At 40.1% G+C, this 18,915-nt stretch overlaps 1 protein-coding gene across 13 annotated transcripts in view; it reads left to right on the top strand.

Moving 5' to 3' along the window:
- Positions 1–3,295: 3,295 nt before the first annotated feature.
- The window catches only part of BPTF (bromodomain PHD finger transcription factor), a 54,205-nt gene continuing 38,585 nt past the window's right edge, over positions 3,296–18,915 (top strand). For 12 of the 13 annotated variants that reach the window (XM_080629466.1, XM_080629459.1, XM_080629467.1 and 9 more), the window contains exons 1-2: positions 3,296–4,137; positions 15,570–16,392. In XM_080629466.1, the coding sequence (XP_080485592.1) occupies positions 3,498–4,137; positions 15,570–16,392 (1,463 nt within the window). In that variant the 5' untranslated portion in view covers positions 3,296–3,497. The remainder of the gene's footprint in view (positions 4,138–15,569; positions 16,393–18,915) is intronic. The other variant, XM_080629471.1, reaches the window with a different exon arrangement.

The following is an 18,915-nucleotide window of genomic DNA, read 5'->3' as shown; positions in this document are numbered from 1 at the left end:
AAATGTTTGTAGAAGTAAATTTAAACCACTGCAGTGGGCAGCTGAAGAATCATGTAGGGGTACTCCTGGCACTGGCAGTAGTTGCTTTTTATTTTCTGAACAAGAAAATTCACCTCCAGTTTAAAATAAGACCATTCGTACCTACATCACTGTCTGTTTTCTCCAAGTACTTTTTCAAGCACTGAACACCTCAAGTTAACCTCCTGTATAGTGCTTGCTCTATACAGCTTCAATTCTAGCATTTCAAATGGTGTGTTAGCTTTAGATTCAATTTGACTATCTTTAAAAACAAGTCGTGATCTAAACTTGTATGAAAGCACCACTCTTTGAAGGTGTTACAGGTATAGATATCTATTGAATTGCACTTCCAATTCACTTAAAACTGACATGTTATAAGCTGTTTGTGGGACTGAATATTCAGCTAAATGATGGCATTGGGGAGAATGAGGCAGATAAGCATAATGCTGGAGTTTCTGAAGTCTAGTATAAAATGAATGGTTGGGAACAAGCCTTCAGAGAAGATAGATTGATGTCAATACAAGTTCAGAACAGCAAATAAGTTGTTAACTTATTTTTCCTAATAATGTGATTGAATATTAATATAATTCAGTATATCAGTATGTTGATATACTTGGGTTTCATCATACTAAATAAAATGATAATTGGTAATATACTGAATTACATCAGCAGAAGTCATGTAAGCCCTTGATTCCTAAAACTATTTAGGCTATAGCTGAGCTCTAGTCTTAACGTTACTCAGCAACACCTTGGTGTCTTATAAACATACATGTAACTGATTCTAGAGCTGAATGCCTAAATTCAATGCCTAATACATGTTATGAAATAATTTGGAGGGACGAGCTGGACAAAAGCAGCTCAGTAGTTTAAACACGAGCATATGTTCACGTGTTATGAATGCCATCCAGCTGTAGGCTCTTAAGTTCTTTCTCTCACCCTTGGAGAAAGGAACCCATCCAGACAACAGCTTGGAACAGCTAGGCTATTCATTTTATCCAAAATGCCCTTTGAAAGGAATCTTTCTCTCCGTCTGTCTTGAGTATGGAGGCAGTATAGGGCCTGCTAGCAAAAATTCCTCTTCCTGCTGTATTCAAGTCACTTACAAATATGCTCATTTAACTATACAAGCAGACTCAGAATCAGAACTTCATGTAGATAGGTTTTGTGCTTGGGGTTAGACATGGGTAGGTGAGTAGGTTAAGGGGTTACAGTTGACTATACTGAACTGTGTGGTGGAAAGGGTTAATTTATAGTCCTGATTTTGAAAGTTAATACAGTTCTCTATGCATTTATTTCTTCGCCTATAAAATTAAAATTCTTTATGTCCTCTCCAGTAAACACTTTCACATCAACAACTGGTAAATAAGAGATGGGATTAAGAGACGAGGTATTCTGGTTCATAGTACTCAAATGCAAATTACTCTTACCACCTTTGATTTACTACAAGTATACAAAATCCACAATATTTTAGAGATGTTAATGCTCTCATAATGCTACAGGCTGCGTGAATATTAGTGCAGTAGATACGCTAGATACCTTTGCTAGATTCCCAGCATGTAGATGGTAGAATTCACAAGTGTTTTTCGTAACATCACAAAGGGAGATAATGAAATAACCTACCTCCAACCATGGATCTGTGCATTTATGTTTAAAGAGTTATCACAATCCTTTGCAACCTTGTAAGAGGTTGCAAAACTTAGCCTGACATAAGCAATCTAAAGGTAACTTTGAACAATTCAAAATGCAAATGGAGGATAAAGGTGTGAATGGGGTTAGGCAATATTGTCTGCTGCTGATGCTGTGTCTATATCGTACTGTGTGTAGACCACAGCCCTGAGCCTCTGCAGCTGCAATCCTGAATGTAGAAAAGGTGCAACTGAATATAAAAGAGATGCAGATAAAAAGCTGGATATGAGTGCAAATTGGGTAAACCCTGCTGCCTGGTGCCATTGTGGCATTGTTGCGTGCTTGACACTGCAGCAGGTTTGTGGCTTTAATGAGGTTCTCAGCCTGAGCAACAAGTTAATGAACAAAAGGCACTTCAAAAATGACTGTAGAAGAATGCAAATTAAATTACACATTGGACGTAGAGCTAGCATGCCTGCGCTGTGACCGGCATTGAGGTTTACATCACATGGCAGCATAAGCAAGAGACTGAGAGAAAATGAAAATGCAAACACACTTATTTGTTAATGATAAGATGCTCTGGGATCCCAAAGCTGTGTAGATTTAGCAGTGAAAAGAAGGTTGGTTGTAAGAAATGCAAGATGTTTATGTGCCTTGGGCTGGCTTTCAATTTGTACTGCTTTTGCTCAGGAAACCGATACCCTGAATTCAAGTGGTGCCATTAGAAGCCCAACAGTGCGATTGGTTTATGTAGATTTTTAGCCCTTTGGGGGCTCTGGCAAATGGGAAAACAAGAGGGAATACGAAATAGTTGAAGCCTATCTCTTTTTCATAGTGCTCCAGTGAACTGCAAGCACACAGCAGGCTGGAGAAAGATGGACAGAAATGCAAGTGATGGGGCCCTAGGTGCTCTCCTCACTTACCTTACTTTATACCGACCCTGGATCGATTATAGTGAGCTGTGAGAGGGTTTTAACTTCTGCAGATGGGTGAAGGTTTACAGCCGGAAGAGGTGCAGTGGTGAAGGGGGTCCTGAGCGGACGCAGGGAGGGCGCCTCTCCTGAGGGGAGACCTGGTTTTGGCGGGCCCCTGTGAGAGCCGCTGCCCGGGGCGGAGGGACGGGCAGAGCCCGGCGCCTACCTGCGCTCTCAGCTCATCCCTGAGGGGAGCGCGGCCGCCTGAAGCCGAGGGGTGGCAGCCCGGGGGGCTCCCATTAGGGCGCGGGTCGAGCTCTGGGAGAGAAAACCGGTGACGGGAGTCGCTCTTCGAGTGTGAGGAGACGGTGAGTCTGAGGGGTACACGGGACAGCTCCAGCCGTCCGTGGGGCTGGCGGGAGCCTCGTGGGAGGCGGTGGCGCCGGGGCAGCGCTCGGTGGCAGGTGTCGGTGAGCCGGGCGGGGGGCCCTCTGTGCGCCGGTGAAGGGAAGGCAGCGAGCGGAGCGCGGCGCTGGGGCGCGCAGAGCGGCGGGGGCAGCCGGGGGGGCGCGGAGCCGCCTCAGAGCGCCGGCTCCAACATGGCTCTGGCGGCTGAGGGCGGCGGCGCCCCCTGGCGGCGGCTGTCGGGCGCGGCCGGTCACGTGAGGCGCTCGGGGCCTGCTGCCGCCGCCGCTTCCCCCAGTCAGAGCGGAGCGAGCCGAGGCAGAGACGAAGAAACAAGATGGCGGCCGGTGGCGATCCGGAGCGGGACGCCGGCAATTCGGATTGAGCCCTCGGCCCTCACAGCTCGGCGGCCCCCCTCCCCGGCCCGGATCCCTCGCAGGGGGGGGAGCTTCCCTGTAGCCGCCTGTCCGGACTCCGAGCGCCCTCCCGAGCCTTCCTTTCCCCTCCCTTCCCCCCCTCGGCCAGCGCCCAGAGATGCGGGGCCGGCGAGGCAGGCCGCCCAAGCAGCAGCAGCCGGCGGCGGCCACCGCTCAGGCTAGCTCCCCGGCTCCGCCCGCCCCGGCGGGCCCCATCGGGGGGCTGAGGTCCCGGCAGCGGGGCAGCAGCCGTGGCAGGTGGGCGACCTCGGCCCAAGCGGAGACGGCGGGGCCCAAGCAGAAGGGAACCGCGGCTGCCCAGGCCTCTTCCCCCGCCACCGCCTCCCCCAGGGGGGGCAGCAAGAGGAAGGGAGGCAGCGGCAGCAGCAGCACCCCTGGTGGGGGAGGCAGCAGCGGTAAGGGTAGGGGCAGGGCTGGGGCTGGAGGAGCAGGGGGAGGAGGCGGAGGAGGCAGCTGCAACAGCCAAGGCAGGGCTGCCTCGTCCAGGAGGAGCATCAGCAAAGTGGTGTACGATGATCATGAGAGCGAAGAGGAGGAGGAGAGCATGGTGTCCGAGGAGGAAGAGGAGGCAGACCCCGAGGATAACCAGGACTCTGAGGAGGAAGAGGAGGAGGAGATAATGGAGGAAGAGGACGACGACGACTCTGACTACCCTGAAGAGATGGAGGATGAAGACGATGCCAGTTATTGCACTGAGAGCAGCTTCAGGAGCCACAGCACCTACAGCAGCACCCCAGGTAGAGAGTCAGTGGGATGAACTAAAACAAGTCGAGGGCACCCCACATGCTCCCTCTAGGTTTTCAAATACAGTCCGCACGCATTCTTCCTCCTATGCGTGTATGTAAGGGATGCTTGCAAGCACTTATAGGGAGAGGGGTATGCAAATTAACGACTGGCAACCCCACGGATGCAGGAAACACTAGAAGATGCTTACAAACACATGCACTGGGAGGAGGGAGGGCATGCCGTAACAAGGGAATGCTGCAACAAGGGGATGCTTTGCAAATATGCATAGAGATTCTGGTGACTGCAGAAATGCGTGATACACCAGAACGTGTTGCAAACAGTGTCAAAAGTGTATGGAGCATTCACTTAAAAACAAGGGGAAGGATATGCATGCCTTGCAAAGAGGTCCTTTCAAATATATGCAGGAAAGGATGGCTTGTGCTTGCAAATATAACTTGATGTTAAAAGGAGAGGAAGCACATGCAACTTGAAGTGGTATTAGAAAAAAAGCCAAAAACCATAAACACTGAAAATTTTCAGGCTCTTGAAGTCAGAGGTCTAACTGGATCCAGCATTTACTGGCTTTAAGACAAAACTCGCTTTCCAAGGAGGGAAATGAGGTGCATTGTTCAAAATGGAGATTGCATTGTTATAGTTTGGGGAAAAGTGCATAGGGCCTCCTTGCAAGGGTGTAAACCTACTTTTAGTTAAACACAAAAATTGAAAGGTAGAGGTTGGGTCAGAAGTCTTGGTGTTAAATACTGCATTTATCTTAAGATATGGCAACCTTTAAAACTCATGTTGGTGTTAAACTCCTTAAACATCATTGTGATTATTTTATTTTTAATTTTTTTTATCTTTAGTGGCAAATTTGGGGTTAGATTTTTCAGGCCTGTGCTTCTGTTTGTGTTTAATTAGTTCTTAACCATGTGGGTTTCAAGCTTCAAATATTCTTTTATCTAAACTTAAGCACTTTAGATTTATTTGAATTCATTCCAGAAAGGAGTTCAAGTTTAGGAATTATTTAAGTTTGTTTGGTTCTTTTTAAAGTCTCTGAACCAGGAGAGTAGTTAAACTCAGGGATAACCCAGGAGTGTTTCTGGATTGGGCTACAGGGTCACAAACGCTGCTGTTGTACAAGTATTTGACCAATTTGGAGGGAGGGAGGAACAGGTTGTTGGTGTAAATGCACTGCGTCTTAATTAAAAAAGGAGTGTAGCTCAGTGTAGTTAGCTGACTTTATAAAAGGGGGAAGTACTGGTTACTGTGTCATTTGTTTTTATTTTGGTGAGTTAATGGTATCAGCTCATTATGGAACTTCATCATAGTCCTTAAAAATCTGTATGTCTGTCTAATATATATATATTTAATTTATATCCGTATGCTCAGGAACCTAAATGAATCAAAACAAGTACATACAATACTAAATTAATTTGATTTAGAGGTGATTTTGAAGGTGTTAGTTTACCTGTTGCAGGGATGAACTGCCATCAAATTTATGTTTTGTGAATATTTATTACAGTAAAGATTGAGGTCTGGCTTCACAGAAGGAAAAAACCTTTCCAGTACTCTCTTGACTTTTAACTCTTTATTTGCTTCTTACTTGTGGTAACTTCAACTTTTAGTACTTTTTTGGGGGGTGCTTTTGTCAGAGAAAGAATATTTTTATCACTTTAATTGGCCTGGTCAGGAAAGTATTTTTTACATGAGCATCCAGGTTTAAAATGAGTTCTGCAGAGTATGGGTGTATTCAGTTTTTGAAATGTACTTGAGTTTTGGCAAATAAGATACTCCTGTGTGCATTGTTGTACAAGCATAGACAGGTTTTATGTGGTATTGAGGTGTATCAGAAACCATTTTGATAATTTATGTGTTTATTTCTCACATGGTCAGGGTAACTTCAGTTAACTTTATAAGATAAAGCTCAAGTAAGCATTTTCATCCTTACTTGCTTTTTTGGGTTGTTATATTGAGTGTTTGATAGTTGAAACACCTATGTTGTTATTTTGGCAATTTACTGGCAGTTCTCATTAGCTCAGTATTTGCCTAAAGGTCTTCCTCCTCCTTCCCTCTCTCCCAGAAATGCTGTTGCCCTGTTGCTAAGAAAGTGCAAAACTTTTTCATTCAATCAGCTCAGCCTCTGTCTTGTTTCTGCTGAACAAATACCTGAATTGTGAGTGGTGCTACACAGTTGTGGCACTAATTGAAATCTCAGTCTTATTCAGGAGGAGATACTTGAATTAGAACAGCATTAATAGGCGAGGAAAAGATTCACCTAACCTCAGCATGTCTTTATCTGACTGTGGCCAGTGCAGAGAAGAGTGCTAAGAGTAGGGCATGCGTACAGCGATCTGTCTTCGGAGGTCTCCTTGGGCTCCAGCGCTCTTTGACTCAGGTGCATGCTGAGCCAGAACTGATCTTTAGCTATGTTTAGGTACAGGGGTTTTTCTTTCGTATATTTGTCATCAAACCAGACAAGTTGTAATACACAGTGGCAAAGTTCCTGTGGGTAACTGGAGAGCTTGAAGGACTGCCTTCTCCAAACAGAGTCATGCAGTGCCAGCTAGGTTTTTTCTACTAGAAATGATGATGAATGATTATTCTCTACTTAGCTTCCCTAACCATGTGCAGCCTGAATTACTGCCACTTGCAGGCTGTAGTCTTAGGGGCTGAAGAGATTGTTTTTTGAGAGCGGAGTATTGAAAAATTGCAGTTCCAATCAAACTCTCCTACCAAACAAGATTTTACTCATAAATCACATCCACTTAAATGAGTGACAGACTTTTTACAGCTTTTTCAAGCTTACATTGAGCAATGAATTAAAAGATCACAGTGCAATGTCTCTAGCCAAGAAAGGCTCAATTTTTGTGCTTTGCTGGGGAGTTTATGATACATCTTGAACTTGAATCCGGGAGCGCTTTTTTACTGTATTATTAAAGTATTTAAAGAAACAAAATCCTAGGAATGGTAAAACACCTTTGATATAATGCTTAATAATGGTACAGTAAAAGCTTATTGTGTGAATGCATGTAACATTTATCATTGCTTTTTGTTCTGCTGGGCAGAGTTTTGGTAGAGGGACTGTACGTGTGTAATGTCCCTCCTATCTTATCCATTTGTATCCCCAGAAGGTAGGTGTACTTTCAGAATAGCTATCCTATATATCTTATATCACTAAACATTTTTGCCCTGTCCACTGCAAGTTCGACTTTAGGCTTGTCACAATTACATGTATCAAGTATTTTCCATATGCTGCAGCATTTTAAAAGGAGGACTTAATCAACATGCTTACAAGTCCTTCATTTTCTGTTTCTAAATTTTCTTTGTCAAAAACCAGGAAAACTAGTTTTAGGAAGAGCTGTACATCTAGATTTTTGGCTGAGATAATCATCAGTCTATCTAACAAGCAAATGCACAGCAGTGGAGTTGTGAGCCAAAATACTTGTCTTTAAATATATTAATTTTTTTAGATGGCTTTTGCTCATCTGAGCTGAGTGTTTACACTGATTGTCCATCACTTAACCAATTACTTCACTAGTGTGCTTTTGTTTTCATGTGTTTTGTGTGTCTGTAGTAATTTTATATCTCTTAACCTGTTTTCATGCTCTTAAAGAATAGTTTAAGTGGAAACATTGAGATAGAACAGTAAGATATGCAGCCTCTTTTGTCTGTCATGTGAGATTTACCAGCCTCCCAACCATATTACCTAGGGTACCCTCTTCTCTAAATCTGTCATGCTCTTATTTTACCATTTAGTAATCTGAACTTAGATTTTACTCTAGAGGAACTATCACTAGTTCATCATGCCAGTCATGAAAAACGTAGAAGAAGAGTCCTAGCAAAGAAATGGTGTAGAAGTAGTAAATTGCTGGCTGGTTCTGTTGTATTGACATGCAAATTTCCGGTTTGTCTAAGAGCTTCTGTCACTTCAGTCATCTTTCTAAGAAGGTCTGTGCAGCAATTACCGTGCCATTATCAAAGTTTGCATGTTGTGAAAGGTAGAATATTTTGCTGGGTTTATTGTACAAACTTTGTAAGTCTGCAGTAAAATTCTATAGCTGACCGTTGTATTGCATAGAACTGGTGTAAGGTGAATTGATGTGGATTTTAGTAGACTGGGGCTGTCTCTCAGAGCTTACTAACTTCTGAAATTAGTTGCAACTTATCCTGAGTGTGTCCCAACTAAGAAATTATCTGTCAGAATGTTTCTGAAGATTGTTATGTTAGTGCTACCTTTTTGCCTCCTGGGCTCTAGGCACAGAAAAGTTGTTCCTCCGGGTACTTCTCAGAATGCCAGTGTGGGATCTCATCTGCTTCTTGTCTCGCACTAGTTATCCAAATGTTAAAATGATGCCTTAGAATATAGGGGGTTTGTATTCCTGGCTTCTGCAGAGAGTGTACTGATGGCCATGATGCTGAGAAATTAAACTCTTAATGTGAAATTGATTTAGAAGTACAGTACAGCCAGATGTACAAGGTGAAAAACAAACAGCCAAAAGTTTTAGGGTTTTCAAACAGTTGTTAAAGAACATGAAGTTTTGTGCAGTGCAAGGCAGTAGTCAAGCTTAGGAGCATGTGTTGAGAGTTTCTGTGATATGGGTGCGCTCAGGATCTAGTCTAGTAACTGGTTATTTTTTTCATTTTCCCTTCAATTTCCAAAGCTTTTTTGATGTCCCGTTTTTAATGTCAGGTTAGGCTTTAAGTTTTATCTGGTTATTTGGTTTACAGTTGTTTTTACTTTTCCAGGCAAAATAAATCGATTTGGGCTAGGTATGGATATTGCAGAGAAAACACTGTTTGGAGCTGCACTTACAAGTAGCTACAAATGCATCTTATTATTTCAGAAATTTCTAAGAGATTTAGACTTGTGAATATTAGAAACATGTGAATATTAGAAACATGTTGATTGTCATGTTGGTTTTTTTAAAAGGCAGAAAAAGTGTTTTGTAGAAGTCAAGCCCTTTAATTTTGTCCTATCCCAAGAAAAAGATTTAGATTTTTCAGGTTTGGTACTGCTTTTCATAATATATTCTTATTTCATGTTAACTGATTCATTTTACTGCTTTTTCTTCTTTGGTGTAAGCTGAACAAATGTTCTCCCAAGAGATTGGCTTTTAATTAAGGAACCAGTTTGGGTATTGCCGTGGCAAACAAGTAGCTATATCCAGTTCATGCATTCTGCTGTGAGGGAAAAAGAAAAGAAAAACACACAGAGAAAGTTCTCTAACGCATTTTCATCAACTGGTTTCGGTTTTATCAGTGATATCTGGCAAGTACGTGTGTATTGCTGTACATTCTCATTTGAATCTTGCCTGGTGAAGAGTTAGCAATTTGGGACAGCAAATGTCTGATTCTTGTCAAATTAAAACCAAACAAAAAAAGGAGAGTCTTAGTGAGTTTAGGAGGGTAGTTAAAAGCCAGATTTCCAGAAGGAAGGAAAATCTAGGAGAGGGCATCCTCTGTAAGGAGTACTCATGCTTCCAGGACATCATAATTGCCAATTGGTCTTTACCTTGAGAAGTTTCTGTAGTGACTCATGAACTGGAAAACAAAACTAACCCACTTCTGTTTTACTAATGGGGGACCTCTGTGTTAGTGTAATTTGATTTGGTGAACTTGAAACCAAAAATTGATCTCTTACTGGGGGAAAATGTCAAGTTTTTTCACTTGCTGGGGTCAGTTTTGTGGAGTTTGCCTGCTGGGGTTTGTACTATAATTATTTCCCCCCCTCCTGTGACAGATAACCAAAATACCTGAAACTCCTCTGTCTGTCTTTTCCCTTCCCTGTACTCTACCAAATTTATCTTCTCCACTGCAGCTGTGAACAGGAGCTCTAAGCTGGAGTCTTAGAGCCCAAATGCTGAGAAATCAAGAGGAAGGGAAAGTTTTTAGAGAAGAGAAATGAGACAGTTGCAAGCTTTCTAATCAAGAAATGCTGGAACCAGTGTTTATTTTCAGGTCATACCAGTACAACTACCACTGTCTCCCTGTTTAAACAAGACAGTGGTTCTGGCAGAGTATTTATTATGTAAGACCTCCATCCACTAGTCCGTTACTTGGAATACATTGAGCTGAAAGACTGTGTTTACTAGCACTGTACATCTGGAGTAAAGGGATATGTAACCTAAGTGAGACAAGGCAAAACTGGATTTTTGTCCTTTCTGTTTGGCTGCGTGTGTATGGCAATGGGAATACAACTAAAGCACAAAGCATGAAATTCATATTTAGTCATGGTATAACCTTTTCTGTGTTCTGGACACTTATGTAAATAGTTGTTTTAAAGACTCTGTTTTAAAACTAAACCACATGAATGTGAGTTTTAAAATTAAAACTACATAAATAAGATATTAAAGATGGTTAAAATGTTTTTAAGTTCCATATTCTCCTGTGCTAAAGAGTTAAAGAATGGATGTTACTTTCCCCTTTCTTCTTTCAGTCTGTCAGTGAAAATGGAGACAAGCTTTTTGGTCCTTTTATACTGTATTTCTGAATTTTGAGAGGGTCAGCATAGGGACTGAATAGGTTGAATAGATGGAAATTAAAAAGGAAAAAAAGCAAGGGTTTGTTTTTTTGAAGTGCTTCACTAAATTCTGGGTTTGGGTGCTCAGCCTGTTACTTCAGTTCAGTAACTTTATTTTATTGCAAATACCATTAGTGTGTTGCTTAAATATTTGTAATAGAAATTATTTTAATAGATTATCATAAGTGTAGACGGTAATTATCAATATCTATAATTAAATGTGCCATGTGAATAAAATTGTTTACTCTTTAATCTTTATTACAGGCAGCTCTTCCATTAGAGAATTCAAAATAGGGACAGGCAGCCATTGCAGACTTCATCACTTTTGGAGATAACTAGTGAAGGAATGTGATTTAAAAGAAGTTTATGCTAGATAGAAGTATAATGCTGAGATGCTCCAGATGATCTGGATCCTGTAAATAGTCCACTTGTGGCAGCAGGAGGCTATTGACAGATCAGTTTCTCCTTCCAAATAAAGCTATGGAATTTGAATGTTGTAGAGGTGGACTCTTTCTTTCTTTGTAATGGCTCAAACCTGAAGGTGGAATTTGATTCAGGGATTTGGTTAATATGCAGAAACGATCTTAGAAGTATACAATTCACATGTAATAAAGCTAGAGTCCATTTGGGGAATCTTCAGTGTGTAAATTGACTTTCTTTAACTGACAGTAGGCACATCTAGATTCAGTTTGAAGTCAGGTGGTGGTGCTTAAAGGTGAAGTACCTGCTGCTGGAACACTTGCTCTGGAAACCTCTTAATGTTATTTTGGTTTAGACAAAGTAGTACAGAAGTAAGTTTCATTTTTTACTTAAAACAAAAAATACCTGCTGCTATGAGATTTCCACAGATGGGAAATTATCCAGGGCACATCGTAAAAATGATTTATCCAACATTATTTAAACTATAACAAGAGAAATTAATGGCAGTAGGTGATATAGTAATAGCAAGTTAATATAAGAGCAACAATGTAATTCTCTTGCCTCCTCAGTGTGGTCATTACAGTGATTTGTTAAACTATTTCACTTCTGTATATTATTTTAAGTGCATCTTAAGGTACTCGGGTATGATTTTGGTTTGGAGGGTGAGTGTGTCTGCCAGTGGATACCAAATTCAAGCATTGGATGTGTTGCCTTGGGGAGAGGAGATTTTTCTTGGAAGTGAAAAGCTTGCAAAGTTGGATACGTTTATTGTAGGAAGACTGGTTTTCAGAATTTGAGGGTGTGTATGAAGAGCAGTTGGGTAAACGTGAACTGTGAGCTTCAAAAACCTTCCCAGAAGTTCAGACTGCTTCTAAATAGCATGAGCTGTGCAAGTTGTCAGCATGCTGCAGATAACTGGCAATGAGGAAATTGTTATTATCAGAATGACAAGGAAGCCTGGAGTCTTTGTTTGGAATTCCAAACTGCCTTTCTTCAGCTCTCTGGGCTAGTTGTAAGGGAGAGGGTTATCCACCCAACCAGCAGGATACAAACATTTCAGCCCAAAACAGAGACCATAGGACTTTGTCATTGTTATATCATATTCCATTGGTCCACACTTGTAATTTAAGTTCAACAGCCACTTAGAGTACTTCAAATTTTATGAGCACCTTGGCAGAGGATGTTTATATTTTTCACTGGAGATTAGACTGCTTGGTTTTGTTGGTTTGGGGTTTTGGAGTTGTTCTTTAAAGTTGTTTGGAGTGTTTCTTGAGATTGTACTTGATGCATCGAACAGGGATATGTTTAAGCACAAATTGGCTTGGAACTTGTGAATTTCCAAATCAGACTTTGTGATTCTCTTCTTGGCTTCAAGTTCTGTTCAAGCTGGATACAGCAAAAATCAATAACAAATTGAAAGTGAAATTTGAAATAAGGAAAGATTTTCAATACCATGCCGTTGAGCCACTCAAGGAAATATATCTGAGTACCATTTCTTACATCTTTGAATACTTTCTTTGTTTAGCTCTGGAAAATGGATTATATGCAGTGCAGAATTGTTCAAAGCAGTTCAGTGTCCAAAAAGAGAAATTATTTGAGCTCTTGAAATGTGGTGTGTGATTTACAGTATGGTTGGCAGTGTTGAGTGGTACGGTACAGTAACTGGACTGTGTATCATGAGGTTGCTTACCATGTCCACAGAGCAGTGGACAAAGGAGCATACGTTTTATAATGCAATATGTTTTTCCTTATTGTCTAAACTACCTTTACAATTACTTCAGAAATCTCTGTGCTGTATACGAAAGCAAACATGAAAATATGTGAATTGATTTAAATAGAAGATGAAGAGTGGTGTGAATTATGCAACCACACTGTTGCACTGTACTTGCACCAAAAATCAATTCTTTATGATGGTGGTGTGACAATCTTTTGTGTCCCAGTAACACATTTATTCTAGACCTCTAACTGTCCCAATATGCTTCCTCTGTAAGATGAGATGTTAGAGGGCATAAACTTTTTCAGCAGATGTTAGGAATGCGTGTTTTAAGGTTTCTTTTTGTGCGTCTCCTGTTAATTTGATGTAAGAAATACACCAGTATTTCTCTGTTGTGAAAGAGACATCAACAAAGATGGTCATGGGGAAGTCAGGTTTTTGTTTGTTTGTTCGGGATGTCTTTCAATGGAGGATAAAAGCAATGCAAAGGACAATAGTAATTTTGTTCTTGGAGCAGGAAATCTCAACAAATGAGAGGAAATAAGGAGTCTTTGCTTCTTTGAGCAGTGTTCCTTTATTCTAGCTTATCTTTACTGAGGGGGTTTGTCACTTCTGATTAATTTAGGTAAACCAGGGTTATCATTCTTGCTGCATGCTTTCTTGAAAGGCTGTTTCTTTCATGGCTTTACTGTGTGACAGGCATGTTTTTTCTGCTGCTACAATTGCAAACACTGAAGTAAATCCTAGTTTATAGCTCTGCCACTTTCTGTGATATTTGGACTCTATGAAGACCACCAGTGGTTTCAGAATATCTGTTTTGTGTTGCAGTTGTATTGCATGATCACCTACTAGGACTGGTCCTACACCATCCTCCAATACTGAAGGAAGCTTCAGGACCCTAACATAGTTTAATCAGAGTGTGCAAATGTGTGCTTTGCTTTGGGACCTGTTAATTAAACCAGCTCTGGTTTATGCATGTATCATGGTGATAGCATTGGATCATGGTGATAGGAAAATTGAGTTTAATCTAGATGTTTCTTGCTTTGTGTCTGGCTGTGAAACTCCTGTGGTTTTGTGTGTTTGCCATGATTAAACATTTTCCACTTATTTGTGTAAGAGCATCTTGGAAGACAGTCATACAAGCATTCCTTCGCTTTCCACAGGCAGAACTCAAACTTCACTAAACTTGGAAATTTATTTTTACATGCAGATTATGTTGACCCATTACTTCTGTAATGGAAACATCTGGCAGATCATCTTTATATTGCCTTAGAGTGTCTAATTTGTTGTGTAAGGTTTCGTTCTTTAAAGTTTGAGAGGCAGAGATGTATCTGGTGTCATCTTGCCCATCTAGCTCAATGATTGATGTATTTATCTTCTGGAATTGTTTGGCAAACTGTCTATTATGTGTCAAGGTGTTTCTGAAAGGTAGCTTCTCTTTTTGGTAACTTTTTTCTTTCCTTTTCAGTGCATTAAAGTTTCAATGATGGTGTATTTAGGTTCAGCAGCATCTGTCTTTGGGTATCTGCCTGCCTTAGCAGGTCTTGCTCCCTATTAGAGTTATTTCCTGTATCTGTGGGAGTACTGGAGGGAGTTGGATGGGTTGAACAAATGCCACAGACAACCATTTCCTCTTCACGGTAACATCCAAGATGACTTGAAACTCGGTTTTAAAACAAGAAGCTGGTTTTATGGTTAGTTTATGAGATTGTCTAAACTTGATTTTGTTGGGGTTTTTTTATAAAGGAAGTAGTTTTAATGAGTGCATATTAATACTTCAACTGATAGCTGCAAGACAGTTGCATGTAGCTGGATACCTTATTTTGATAGAAGATTGAAATATTTCATCTATCTGGTAGTGCCATGTACAGGGGCACTACCAGGTCTTTTGTTTTCCCTTCTGCTTGGCATCAAGGATAGTGGAATTAAATGGAAGCAGGTGTAGCATCTCATCTGAATTAGCATCTGAGTCTGAATTAATTATGCTCGGTGTCTATTCTTTTAGGTAGTGAAACAGCTCTTCAGACAAGCTTTTTGTGTTAGGCTTTGTCCTTCCCTAAATCTGCCGCCTCCTCATTCTGTGCAGATATCTCCTGGCTTATTGAAGCATGTGGGGGGAGGTTTTTTGTGTGTTTTGTTTTGAAAGATTGGGAGTTCCTGAAGCATTTTTGTATAATATCACATTTAACTTTTGTTTCTGGCTTGTAAGCATCCAGGATAAATATTCTAGTTAAAAGGCAGTGGAGAAAGTGATTTAGGTTCTGTTTTGTGTTCTAGTTTGGTTGAAATTGATGTCCCATGACATCTGCTTGAAATAATCTTTCTGTGTGCTATTGCTGGACAGGAGAATAGCTTGCAGGATTTAAATGCAAAAATGTCTATTGTTTGAAGCTGGATGCTTTAAGTTTAAAATTAAATTCCCAGGAAGGAATGATAAACAAGTCATGCTGAGTAAAAATGAGGAAAAAATCTAAATATTTTGGCTGAGGAAAATGTCTCTTTTTAAGTAATTTAAACAATTAAAATTCTAGTTGTTTTAAAGCTTCATCAGACTACATGGGAAATACAACTGCTCAAAGTGTCTAAAGCAAAACTTCAGATAGCTTGTGTATTTTATTTTTATACTGTTAAAGTATAAGATTAGTAGATGAATTATCAAATTATGTAACTGAAGGTGTAAATCCTTAATTGACAGTGCTTTAGAAAGTTTGACACAGTCATTGTTCATGGATGTTTAAACACATTGACCCAGTGAGTGGCAAAATTCTTATTGTTGCTTTTTATTCCAGGTAGGAGAAGACAAAGAGTGCATCGTCCTCGTTCTCCAATATTGGAAGAAAAAGATATCCCACCCTTGGAGTTTCCTAAATCCTCAGAGGACTTAATGGTGCCTAGTGAGCATATAATGAATGTTATTGCCATCTATGAGGTACTAAGGAACTTTGGCACTGTTTTACGCCTCTCTCCTTTTCGTTTTGAGGACTTCTGTGCTGCTCTGGTAAGTCAAGAGCAGTGCACACTTATGGCAGAGATGCATATAGTGCTTTTAAAAGCAGTTTTACGTGAAGAAGACACTTCAAATACTACCTTTGGACCTGCTGACCTCAAAGATAGCGTTAATTCCACTTTATATTTCATAGATGGAATGACGTGGCCAGAGGTTCTGCGGGTATATTGTGAGAGTGACAAGGAATACCATCATGTTCTTCCTTACCAAGAGACAGAGGACTATCCTTATGGACCAGTAGAGAATAAAATCAAAGTTCTGCAGTTCTTAGTGGATCAGTTTCTGACAACAAACATTGCACGTGAAGAGTTAATGTCAGAAGGTGTTATTCAGTATGATGATCATTGTAGGGTTTGTCACAAACTTGGGGATTTGCTTTGCTGTGAAACTTGTTCAGCTGTGTACCATTTGGAGTGCGTGAAACCACCTCTTGAAGAGGTACCAGAAGATGAATGGCAGTGTGAGGTCTGCGTAGCACATAAGGTGCCTGGAGTAACTGACTGTGTTGCTGAAATCCAAAAAAATAAACCATACATTCGACATGAACCTATTGGATATGACAGGCATAGGCGAAAATATTGGTTCCTGAACAGAAGAATCATTATGTAAGTATAAAGGAATCAGTATTTTCTGAATAATGATATCACATTGAATGCATTTTTACTTATATCCTGTAAGTTGCTGTTGCCATCTTAAAGTTGTTCTTTTGTTAGATAAGACCATTGCTTGCTGTTTTGCAAGGAAATTTCTAAGGACCATGTAATTAATCCATTGATTTTCTCCGAAATAAGTATTCTCATAATCTGTTTATAAAAAGGGGAAAAACCCCAGAGTCTCTGGCTTAATATGCCTAAAACACATGAATGTGAGGAAAAGAGAGGGAATTTTAATAAGAACTCTCCAGTTTTTGTAAACAGTTACTGAAAAGCAGTCTAACTCTCTTGGTGATCACATGTATAGAATGCTAGTTTTGTATACTTTCACCTGCTTAAATAGTATTTGGCTGTTAGCTACTGGTACTGGTTTGATGATCTGCCTTTGAAGCTAAGACTTTCAGAGCACTCAAATGTGTTCATATTTCTTAAGTAGAAATGCAGCAAATACTGTATGTGAACACTTCTGTAAATATAAACAGAGTCAAAACATTAAGAAATGCCTGTCTTTAAGTGTTCTCCTGTATACATTTAACACTTTCCTGTTACTGGTTGGCCTTGAGATACTAATGTATTTCAAAACATTAATAAGAATCAAACCCTTGTTAGTGAGGGTGCTGTGGCCTGGTTTTACCTGAAAAGTTGAATCTAAAATTATAAAAATACTTCTACATTTTTCCCAGGAAAACAGCTGAACACTGGGGGTTTTTCTTATAAAAGACTGTCCTTACGTAATTGTGCTCATAGTGGCAGAGAAACTGTATTTAACTGAAATCAGTAGTATTGTAATTTTGGAGAGATGAAAGTGTTTTACTGGTTTTCTTGAAATACAGTTTTCCATTCAGCATTATGGAGAACACATGGTGAGGCACTGGAATGGGTTGCCCAGGGAGGTTGTGAATGCTCCATCCCTGGCAGTGTTCAAGGCCAGGTTGGATGAGGCCTTGGGTGCCATGGTTTAGTGTGAGGTGTCCCTGCCCATGGCAGGGGGTTGGAACTGGGTGATCTTAAGGTCCTTTCCAACCCTAACTATTCTATGGTTCTATAAGCCACCGCTGAATACCTTAACAGGAATGCACACAAAATGTTTCACAGTGAATGTTAAGATATTAACCAGTGTCTTTAAAAGGGATTGTGATGACTGTTGATGGTATTACATCTTACAAACAAGACACTTCTAAGAACTCGTTTTAGTCTTCTAAAATATAGTGCTCTTTCTTTAATGGTGAGTTTCTCTAATGGTGCTTTAAGTATGCATTATCACCACTTTTTGTTTCCTGTGTGTTCTTTTACACTTGTAAAGAAAGAATCCATGTTGGATTATTTTTAGTTTCTCTGGGTTATAAATGCCACAGTAGTATCAAGTAATCTTGTAAAAGGTGCAGGGAATCTTTTCCACTCTTACCTTTATTTTTATAATCAATCCCATGCTTTACAATATGGGGTGTATCATTTATGGTTCAGCAGGATGTGATGGTCAGCCTGAAGCTGTTGAAATCCTAATTCTTCCATTCCCTCATATCTAATTTTCTGCCTTCTGTTTCCAGAAGATGAGTTTGGAAGTTTGATTTTTGCAAAAAGCTTGGTTGTGAAAGACATGTAACTGATACCCTTTTTGTTCTTGTTACCTGTGTTTTAATGACCTATAGTGCATGATTTTTCTCTCTTTTGAATTCTTGAGGAAAAGGTTGTTCTAAAGATGCGGTTTTCCTCACTGCTCTACTGTACTGGCAGAACGATTATATTCTGCCTGCCATTAGAGGTCTAGGAAGTAGCACTAAAAAACCCAGTGTCATTCAGGAGCTTATTTTAAGATGAATAGGCCCCCAGTGTGTAGACAGGTTGGTAATTATTTTTGACTAAACTTGATCTATGAAACAATGTTTTTCTTCCTAATGAAGAGTAATATTTGATGCTCAGGAGGTTTTGATGCAGGCAGTGCTTCACTATATTTTAAACTAAACTAAATCAGGCAGGTGCTTCTTGTTCCTTTGAAATCTGCATGTGTGAAAGCTCTTTGGCATGTTGGTAGTAATTTTAATTACACTAGAAAAGATACCTTCAAAGGTTAAATGTATTTTTTTTCTCCCAATGATTTTGCATTCCTGCTAGGAATTCAGTGGGCAAAATACTTGCTCCAAGTTTTATGAATTTAAGTTTTATATCTCACTTGGGATTTATTCAAAGAGACATCAATATTCCATTTCAAATCAAAATAGATGAGAATTGTAAACAATACAGCAAAAGGAAAATTTTTATAGGATTTTCCATTTTACTGAGGTTTTGTTAGGGACCAAAATAGTTCAAAATGTAAATAGAAAAGTATTTTGATGTTTACGATGGCAAGAAATGCATTGCAGCCATTGTTTCCTGACTTATTTTTGTATTCTTGTTGCTCATCAAGGTTGAAATACTCTTCCCCTACTCGTCCCTGTCCTTCTTGCTGTCATTAGATATCATGCCTTCTGCTAGTAT

This window comes from Psittacula echo (genome assembly GCF_963264785.1).
Source record: "Psittacula echo genome assembly, chromosome: 14".
Classification (NCBI taxonomy): domain Eukaryota; kingdom Metazoa; phylum Chordata; class Aves; order Psittaciformes; family Psittacidae; genus Psittacula; species Psittacula echo.
The sequence above is the reverse complement of the archived record's forward strand: the minus strand, read 5'-3'. Positions and strand labels throughout refer to the sequence as shown.